At 42.3% G+C, this 10,924-nt stretch overlaps 1 protein-coding gene across 1 annotated transcript; it reads right to left on the bottom strand.

The window, feature by feature from the left end:
* Positions 1-8,341: 8,341 nt before the first annotated feature.
* On the bottom strand, positions 8,342-9,117 carry LOC116849669 (protein GVQW3-like). The gene is made up of 2 exons (XM_032827039.1): positions 8,755-9,117; positions 8,342-8,467 (listed from the first exon to the last, which is right to left on the bottom strand). Exons 1-2 carry the CDS (start codon positions 9,115-9,117, stop codon positions 8,342-8,344), a joined length of 489 nt encoding a protein of 162 aa, XP_032682930.1.
* Between the last annotated feature and the right edge of the window lie 1,807 nt (positions 9,118-10,924).

Here is a 10,924-nt window from a genome sequence, read left to right as displayed (position 1 = left end):
AATTGAAAGGGACTTGGCGATTACACAATGCCCGTATATGACAATGTAAACGTACACGGTGGGGCGTGAATCGGTGACAGGGGGTGTGTCCCTCCTTCTCGAGTTTAGGGTCGGGTAAGCCACATGGTGACGCAAAGTACGTTTCACGAGAGAACAAGAGGGTACGAGAAGAAGAGAATAAACAGTTAGCGTAAGAGAGAAAGGGAGCCTTTCTCTCTCTTTCTCTCTATCCGTGTTAACTGGTGCTAAGTGAATCTGTAGTTGTATTTGTGCAGTGACGGTGTGCAGAGGGGTTGTGGCTGTCGCCACGCTGAAACGTCATTGAATCGCTCGCGGAACCACTTTTCCATACGATGATCCGCCGGAAAGAACCGGTCGGTATATAATTTAATAATCACACGAATATCGTAACAGCGCGGTGCGTAGCGCACCGCCTTTTCATTCGCTAATCCGCGGTCGCCACGGAGAGCATATTTGGCGATTTTATTCCCTTGAGCATTTAAAGCTTTGAATGCGAGATGAGATTAAATTGCACGTGTCGGGAGAATTTCACTGCCGAGTAAAAAAATATTGGGCCCGCGTTGAGAGTTCCCCCGACGAATTGTTAAAATAATCAACAAGCCACTGAAACATCACGACCATTGACATTAAAATTTACTAATTCGCTAATTGTTTTTTTTTCGCGTACGTGTATCAGCCGACACAAATGCGAGAAATGTAAAACGCGTCAATTTTTCTCCATCCTCGCGCGTCCGACGCTTTAACCCGGATAGACAGGTGTGCGTAAATTTGGCAACAGCTTTACGTGTCAATTTGTAAGGATTACATCCCTTATGAGTGTTCATATGGCATTCATTAATGAGAGAAAGAGAAATATGAGAAGAACTATAAAAAAAAGAGCATTTAATTTTTCGCAATACTTAAAAAGAATAAAAATGTATAATTAAGTGGAATGAGAAATGTATGTGTATGTGTGTGAATATCAGTAGTTAATAATAATTGAGATAAAGGATTTTATGTACAATGAGCCGGAATAAGTGGTCAGACTGCGTTTGACACCGCGTCAAACATTATTATCGTCACACAGTATAAATTTAATTTCGCACTAACGTTTGCGAATAATTCTTATAAGCCTTAATCCTCTCATTCTAGTTGCATACTAGTTGAAAAGAACAGTAAAGTGTTCTTCATCGACTGTCTTACATATTGTGATAATCATCTAAGATGATCTGTAAAGTAAAACTTGATGTGCTCTTTGCTTCCTGTTTCTTTCTCTTTATCCTTTTCTAATTGAAACCTCAAGCCCTTAGTTAGAAAAAGATAAAGAATAAGGAACAGGAAGCGAAGAGCACATTACAGATCAGGCTGAAATAAACACTTAAGCACCAAACTGCAATACTTGATTAGACGATGCCAAATTAACCTTTTGCGACGCACTTTTCCTTGACGTAATCACATAACCTACGAGTCATTCCTGGTCATCCCGAGTCATCACTCACCTGAACTATAAAATGCGCCACATATTATGATATTATAATAAATAAATTGTCAATTCACTAAATGGTATTTAATTACTAAACAGGTCAGCTTATCTCTTTATATTTCAGGGAGATTTTATTCTACTTAATTTTACTTAATTTTATTCTCTCGTCCGCCGAAGAGTCAGTTGTCGTGGATGTCGTACGGAAGGACACTCTCTCGGTAACTTACCGGTTTTCCCGACATCCGCAGCGAGCAAATACGTCGCGCGAAACAAGCCCGTTAATTCGCGGCGACCCTCTCGAGAGACTCGGGGTGCGAGACTTAATCCACCCTTGGCGGCGCCGATATATCGGCGCCGGGCGATAAAATCTCGATACTCGTACACGCGCCGCGCGTACATGATAAATCGGATTAACCGCGCGTAGGGGTGGAAGCGAGCCGAGCATATGCCGCGAGCCGAGCGCGGCATATTGCCGATCGGCGGGGGATCGGCAAGAGACGGAGAAACACACGAGCGGCAAGCGCACGAACGAGGAGACCATCCCCTTCGTGAGGAAGGATGATCCTCGGCGCGGGATGGTCGCGCGCGTCACGGTGCCCCAATGCCTCGCCTCTGTGGGATAGTTAGAATATCATCCCCTGACTGCAAGAGTGCACAATTTTCGTGGAACAGAGCGGGGGAGGGGGATGGGGGACGACCGGCGACCCTCGATGCGGACGATCCGCAGCGTCCCGACGCGGGAATATTCATGACGTATCCGTGACGAAATTTTATTCTCCGTCGATGGCTGAGGCGCGGGCACGTATAGTGTAAATAATTTGATTATGTCGCGACGTTGTTCAGCCACCGTTCGAGTGGCATAGCGAATACACGCCGGAGAAACGAGCCGCCAGGGGTTGATAATGGTAATCAACAGTCGGGTAAATTCGGGGGTAAGTTCGAGACGCGCCTTCCAGTTCGCTCATCGGGAAATTGATTTCTTCTTACGACCGCTTCGCTTTCGATTACTTTGAGTCGTCTAAGCTGAAAGGCTTGAGCTATATTTTGTAATGTATACTGATGTAAACGTGTTAGAGACGTTAAGGCTTATTCGTCGGTAAAGCGTCAATTAAATTACAAGGTCAATTTAGTTTTGAGGAAAGAAAAATCAATTTCTCGATGTTATTTGATATAAATTTCTACGAAAGAAATAATAGAAACTACAAGGTGTTGGTTCTTACACTTAATTTAAACTCTGCTCCAGAAAGAAACTCGGAAAATCAAATTGGTTCTAATAGATTTCGAGAGTAAATAAAATAGAGAAAACGTCCGATAGCTGGCGCTCGCCGGTTATCGACACTTCTGTGTTCTGTTCTGTGTGGATTTTAGCAAATATTAAGGAGTCTGTGTGGGGATTTATAAATTATTTATTAATTACTCTTTTTAAAATTCCTACATTTTAATATTTTATAAAGTCCTGCTAAAAAAAGTGCTGCGTAAACAGGCAGAGCTACTGGACGTTTCACTTTACACAAATTATAGCTTAGAGCTATTTTCTGCATTAAATCAATAATTGACGTCGTCTGTTACTACTCTGAGCGACGTCCTCCTTCGCCTCCAGTGAATCTCTCTCTCTCTCTCTCTCTCTCTCTCTCTCTCTCTCTCTCACTCTCTCTCTTCATCAAATCAGCAGATCAAGCACGACGCGCCCTGGCGCGATGCCTCGCTCGAAGGAAATCCGACGTCCACGCATCCGCGCGTCACGTTACGTAAACGTTGCGGGTATACACACATACATGCGCACACAGCAGAGAGACAGGCAGACGGACAAACACATATCGGAAAAAGAGGGTGGTGGATCGCGGTATAAATCTTTTCGGATGGCTCGGTCGATATGGAGGCACTCGTTAGTACATTAGAACCCTCTTGGTCGAAGGGAAGTAGCTCCAATCAGGGGCTACTAATAATTTTCCCCCTAACCGACCTATGTGCCGCGGCAATAATCATTCCCACCCCCTCCCTGCCGTCGCCGCCCTTGCGCCCGAGTGTATACCACCGGGTGCCACGCATCGCCGCCAGCACCACGAGCGATGCTACCCGCCCCCTCTGCAACCCCATCCGCAAGGACTAATCGCTCGCCCTGCTAATGATTTATAAGCGACGCGCGCTCGTGCACACGCGCGTATGCGTGCGTGCGCGCGCGTGTCGGTGTGCAAACTAGAGAATCCTGTTGCGGACTCCCGCGGCGTTTATGCCGTGAGAGAGAGAAAGAGAGAGAGAGAGAGAGAGAGAGAGAAAAAAGAGAGATTGGAACGAGCTCTCTCCCGAGCACGACGATTACTCCGGGGGCCCTGCGAGTACTCGAGAGAGTACCGCACGGACTGGTGTGTGCGGCGACACCGGCTTCCGGTCGAGCACGGCTCCGACTCCCTGTGAGAACTCCCTTGCGGTCTCCTCCCACCAGGACTGGTTAAAAACAATGAGTTCTACCCCGGCCGCCTTTTCTTCCTTTTCTCGTCCCCGCGCGCTCGCCCCGTCTCGTCGCGCCGACGGTTCCTCGGCTTTTGCGTACGCTCTTTGTCGAGAAAACGCGTGGGTCCGCGTGTACCAGCGGCTCCGGTGATCGTAAACACGTCGTGTCTGCGAAACGTCGGAACGCGGACAGGGAAACGGACGTTAGCCCCCGGGAACATGATTTGAGGACTATCGACACGCGGCGAAACGATGCTTTCCATTCAGCCGCGATCGGCCCTAACTCGGCTTAGGGGTTTTCTTAATGGGAGCAAGAGAAACGGTCCCGCGAAGACATTCCGCCGTGCCGTGGATGTATATCATCCCCGTAAAATCTCTTCCTCATCGTCTCGTCGTCATCTCACGAATCGGGTCGTTCGGATCAAGCGACAGAGTCGCAATGAGAGGCGTAAGGGTCAAGCCGAAAAGTGGATACAGTCTATTCCGAGGCAGACGCGCCGGCGGTCACGTTCCTAGGCTCGTAAATCTCCCTAATTCGCTCGTTGAGAGTCCAGAGGCGTCGCGGATGCCGTTCGCCTTGACGAATGGTCGCGCGCGTTTAATGAAGTTATACAGGTCGCCATTGTCGCGAACTTCACTCGGCCGAAGACTCGGGAAGTTGCGAAAGACAGCCAAGTTTGCTCTACATGCACATACATATTTATTTATTTATCCGAAAATCGTTCGCACTCCGAGAAGTATCTCACCTAAGCCGCAGCCAATCTTACCCCCGAAATCCCGAGTAGAAGATTTACAAGTTTCTAGCCAGTAACAAGCCAGGAATTCTGGTTGCTGGCTAGTTTCTGGCCAGTTTGGCGTCACTTGCTTTGCTAACAGCCCGGACAGTAAAACTAGTTTCTTGGCAGTTTCTAGTTCAACTTTATTCTCTCATACAAAATTTTATCAAATAATTTTTATTGCTCAGTTCTAAATTACAAAATATTATATTTTATTATTTAGTATAAAGAAATAAACTCGTGTTTCAGAAGGTAGAATCCTTTCATATAAAGACTAAGATTGATTATTAAGATGCTTGTATCTTTATTTTTAATCACTATTTTTTCTTGCCTAGTTTCTGGCCATTAACTAGTTGAGAGATATTCCGGCCAATGTTTTCCAAGTTTTTACTAAACAGGAACTGTATAGCATTTTCTTACCATTTTTATTGCCTAGTTTTTGGCTTAGTTACTGTCTGATAAATTCGAGTCAGTGAAGACTGGCCTAGTTTCTGGCCAGTTTTTTCTGGGAATTTTTCTACTCGGCCACGAATGCACTTTCTCAAAATATCCGCGTCGATCGTTTTACGACGGTTTCCTCGAGCTCGGCCTTTTGACAGGACGACGTCCCGGTAACCTTTCGACTCGGAAACTACCGGAAGACCAGGGAGTATTACTTTACGACGCGGGTGAACGCGCTCCTCTCGGTCCGCGCGTCGTTCGTCCGTTCGTTCTCCCGCGTTCTCCTCGCGCTGTTTCTGCCGTCGTCTCCTCCCCGGGGTGGCGGACAGGTAACGACATAAAAATCTCGCATTCAACGAGGGCGGATAGCTTCTCATATTACGCCGAGCACCATAACGGAATTGCTTTATTAGACATCCTCCCTCTTGTAACCTACCTACCTACCTATCTACCTACCTACCTCTCTACCTCCCGTCTGCCCTCCCCTCATCTGACATGGCTCGCCCGTTCACGTCTGGCTGCTAACGAGACAGCTCGTGGAGCAGCAGAGAAGCAACCGGGCGACCAACGTATTCACCCTAAGCCTACCTTCAACGACCAAACGAGGCTACCTAAACGCGTCGTCCACCGGACCTACTAAATCAAGATGTACATTGGTCACGGTGTACATGGCGGTCGGTTCTGTTAACTGTGCTTATGAAACATTGATTTCACGCGGCCGGGACGTGACCGGCTGCGCTCTCACGACGTCGTATACGGGGTGCTCCGTTAGACCGTAATTTCGCGTTTTTGCGAGATTCACGCGAGTTGCAGTCGCGTCCTCAACAGAAGAGGATATGCCCGATATTTCCGATATCGTGAAAGCGACGGACTGCAAATTTTCGGGCGTCATTAAATCGGGAATCGGGGGAGGATTCGATGCGACGCTCAAAGCGAAAATTGATACGACGATTGAAATGGAGGATTAACGAGACGGATCAATCGATAGTTTAATTTGTCACATTGGGCGAGCGCGTGCGCGGCGAACTTTTATGGACTTTCAAACTACAATATCTTTCCGCCGCAAACACCCAGTAGATCATTATATTTTAAAGTGGTAGCCTCCGAGTTCGTGTCTCCGGGAGGGCAGTCTATTTCAATACTCGCCAAACCAGTCGGCCCGCTCGAGTACCGGATCATCGCGTATGACGCGACTGGTTCTCAGTGCCAAATCCTGCGAAACAATCGATCAATTTCCCCCGAACTGCATCCGAACATCATCTCCTGTGCGTGTCTCTCTCTCTCTTGCTTTTATAAGTATAAACATATAACGAAAGTGACATCACAAGGATGAAAAACCTCGTCAATACATTAATTGCCGCATCAATTATATACAACAGTTTATCTGATGATTCAATTACTAAAAATCTGATTAATAAATATAAGTTATGACGCGCTTATATAATATAATAAAATAATATGCAAAATAATATATATAAAGTAATATAATAATACGGTATAATTCAACGATATAGAGATAGACATGTGCCTTTGATTTCGTTTTATCAGCTCTCTCTCTCTCTCTCTCTCTCTCTCTCTCTCTCTCTCTCTCTCTCTCTCTCTCTCTCTCTCTCTCTCTCTCTCTCTCTCTCTCTCTCTCTCTCTCTCTCTCTCTCTCTCTCTCTCTCTCTCTCTCTCTCTCTATTAACTATACGACCGACTCTTCAAGTGCAATTAACCCTCGTAGTAGGCATCTTTCGGATACCTTAATATGACATCGTTTCTGTCCTGCTTATCTAAATTGCATAAAAATGCTAATAAAAATTTATAAAAAATTATAAATACACTTTCAAGTTTGTAGAATAGAATTATACAAGGAAATATTGGGAAATATTTACTTAACTATTTCATTTTGTTGTGTATATAAAGAGAAACGCGAGTTTACAAAGAAATCTCTAACTTTCCTGAAAATATATTTAAGAAATTAACACTCTAGAATTCTTTTATTGATGCTTGAACTTTTAAGGAAAATATATTAATTATTAATATATTAATTATTTATTAATAATTTTAAGTTTTTGTAGAACGAGTTTATTTAATACGGATTTTATTAAAATTATTTCAAAGATAGTTATACTTGAATTTGTTTTTATTCGTATTTAGAATGACGATACAGAAACCTTGTTCTCATATAACTAGGAATAAATAAGTTGTCATATAACTAGAAATAAATAAGTTACTTACATAAAACTTTTTTTATATATTATATTTAAGATATAAAGCACGACACGAAAATATAACTAAAAAATCATTATTTTACATTTTGATTAGTCTTAATCTGGCATACTGCAGTCAGAAACGACTTTATAGAAACTTTACTTTTTCGTTATACGACAGCTATTTTAAATGGCTCAACTTTCAAACCTCATATTTCCATTTATTATAATTTTTTTAGCGCATAAATTGAAGGTCTTCATTCCACTAACTTATAGACAAATCAAAGTAAAAAATTAGATGGAGTCAAAAATAATCCCAGTGTGCTAAATTAAAGTTAATTATATTTTTTATATAATGAGAAGCGGTAGTATCTAGAGTAGTAAACAATTAAATACTTTTATGATTAAACTCCTGTCTAACTACTAATTACTTTCTAGAATTGTAATCGCGCGACGTCGAGTTTAAACATAAATATTTCTTAAAATTATATAAAAACATTTATTCGCCGAGAAAGCGACTCGCGAGGAATGTGTGTTTCTCCCGTGTTTCCCCTTTCGGCGCGTTCTAAGACGCGAAGCGCGCTCGTGCGAATTTTTTTCGCCGTTGAATTTCCACGAGGGACGTGCGACATTCCGGGGCAGAGTTTCCGGGTCATCGATACGTCGGGTGGACGTTACAAGGCCATAGGACAGCCTGCGGGACACGCAAGAGAGCAACGGCGGTGGGTTATCACGCGTGCCACGGATCATTACCCTGACGGGGCTGCAGAACCTCCGGGACACCGCCAGCACGTCCTGGCTGCAGCTAAGATTAATCGCTTCGGCTATGTTGCGACGATATCGGCGTAACGGCCACCACCCGATGATAACTAGCGCGACACGTTTCTGGGAGATAAGACGCCGTGACACGATGTCCGCGCGCGCGCGCGTTTTCGGATATTTCAGCCGCGGTGATGATGACCCGCACCGTCTGCGCGCGCTATTAATCGCGATAGTCAGCCGTACAATACAATCGATTTCCGACCGTTCTCGCTGTCGACGTTTCCTGGTGACGGGTCCGTCAATCTCGCGATTCCGTATTTAGCCGAAGAGACATTGAATATCATCAGTGGCGATATACCCTATGATCAGAAAGTACCGGGAATTTTTAAATAAAACAAAATAGAGTTAAATTTCAGGCAAATTTATTTTATCTCCTTCAAAATATGATCCATCTGAAGCAACACACATGTGCCAACGCTTGACCCAGTCCTCCATGCATCCCTGGTAGGCCGACGAAGGGATGGCCTTTAGTTCCCTCGTCGCATTCTCTTTGATCTCCTCGATCGACTGAAATCTCTTTCCACGAAGTGGCAACTTCAACTTGGGGAACAAAAAAAAGTCGCACGGGGCCATATCAGGTGAATACGGTGCTTTGGGCTTCAGAAATCATCTCTTCAGCAACTGTCTTTCGGTGGTGTTTTTGCACGAAATTCAGGTCCTTCGGAACGAGCCTGGCTGCCACGCGTCTCATACCCAAAACATCAACCACAATATGCTGTGCCGTTCCATATGCAATGCCAAGTTCACTAGACATCTCTCTTAAGCTGGTATGACGATTTTCAAGCACCATTTCTTTCACTTTCTTCACGTTTTCATCGGTGTTCGACGTCGATGGACGTCCGGAACGAGGCAAATCTTCCACCACTATACGACCACTTTTAAAGTCTTTATACCACTCGTATGCTCTTGTTTTTGATAGAGCAGATTCGCAAAATGCTTTTTGCAACATTTTCAGTGCATCGGCACACGAAATTTCGTTCGCAACACAAAATTTCAAACAAACTCTTTGTTCAACAACATTATCCATGGTAAAATGCGACAAATTGAAAAAAGTTGACTGATGTAAACAAACGCCAGGCAGACACTAATGATTGGATGGCACTAAAACCTGACAGATGTGCGTCTTAAGGTCGTACCAACATAAGAAAAAAAAATAAACCGGTTCCTGCATGCGCGGTACGTTTAAATAAAAAATTCCCGGTACTTTCTGATCATAGGGTACTTGAGAAGTTTTGCGCATCGCTCGTTCTCTCTCTCTCTCTCTCTCTCTCTCTCTCTCTCTCTCTCTCTCTCTTTCTCTTACTTCTCTATTTTCGAAGAGACGACGATGCTTAAGTTTTCCTTTGAGACGCAACATCGTGGCCGCGCTTTCCTTAACATGTTGAATGTCCTGTCATGGCCACCAACACTGTGACACTACTAAAAGTTAAGTAAAATTACAATAGTTGCGAAATTTGTAATGTAATTGTAGAAAACAATAATTAGTGTTTGTTTTTGGAATTGTAATGGAATTCGAGTTTAATTACAATCGTGAAAAGTTATAATTTAACTGGATTTTTAAGACACACAAGTACTTTTTTTTTAATTACAATTAAACTCAACTTTAATTACAATTTCGAAAAGTATGTGTACTTAATCTTGACTTCACTTGTAATTCCACAAAGTGTATTTAGATTCTACTTTCAAATAAAATTCCACAAAATATTTGTACTTATAAATTCAACTCTCTGTAATTGCAATTTCACAAAGTATTTATATTTAATCTTCACTCCAATTACAATTCTACAAAGTGTTTATATTTAAACTTAACTTAAACTACAACTGCAAAAATTAATTAGTAACTAAATAGAAATTTAATTATAAAAGTCTTTAATTATTTATAACCCTAGGTACCACCACGTCTCATTAAGTTATATTAAAATACAATTAATTGCATTAAAAAAATCCGATGATTGATGGAGAGTTAATCTGTTGTACTTTATTACTACATTATTTTGTTATGTTGTATATTACTTTTGTACTATTCAAGCGTCACGAATTTTTTTCACATTTATTTACCGTATCTTTAATAATTTAATTGTCAATTAAACCATTGTATATAATTAAGATGCTGAAAACTTTACCGTCAGAATATTGACATTTTTCTGTAAAGTTTACGTTGTATTAGTTGTACAGAATTATAAGTGCTTTTACGCAATGAAAGCACGTGCAAAAATAAATAGGAGCATTGTATGTGACGAAAACGAAAAGAAAAATTTTGAATGTAAAATCTCAAGCTGTCAATTAGCATAATATTTGCTTAATCCAAAAGTTCCGCAGCTTGTATATACCGAAAGTGTGGATAGTCCAAACAGAAAAATTTTGAAAAACATTGCTATACTTTCGCATTTGTCTTCAAAGACCTAAGGATATCTGAAAAGTTTGAAGAAAGATTTCTACACATGTGTGTGGTTTTTCGCAGAATATGATAAAAAGAAATAATACATATCAGTTCTGTGAATACAAGAAATACAAAAAGGATAACGTGATTACATTATTTTTTAAATCAATCATAAACATGAATAGGTATTTAAATCGAAATAGGTATTTAAATCGAGTTAAATAAGGTGTTCAAAATGACCAGCTTCAGCACGAATGCAGGCCCTTATTCTCCTATCAAAGGAATTCCGAACTCTTTGAAAAACATTTGGATCCTTATTTCTTGGAATCCACGAATTATTCTTTGTCTTAAGTGACGATTTCTGCGTTATTATTCG

The sequence above is a fragment of the Odontomachus brunneus genome, unplaced genomic scaffold (assembly GCF_010583005.1).
Source record: "Odontomachus brunneus isolate Ranch 3 - 2012 unplaced genomic scaffold, Obru_v1 Obru_scaffold_123, whole genome shotgun sequence".
Classification (NCBI taxonomy): Eukaryota; Metazoa; Arthropoda; class Insecta; order Hymenoptera; family Formicidae; genus Odontomachus; species Odontomachus brunneus.
Note: the sequence above shows the minus strand (reverse complement) of the source record. Positions and strands in the feature narration are given on the sequence as shown.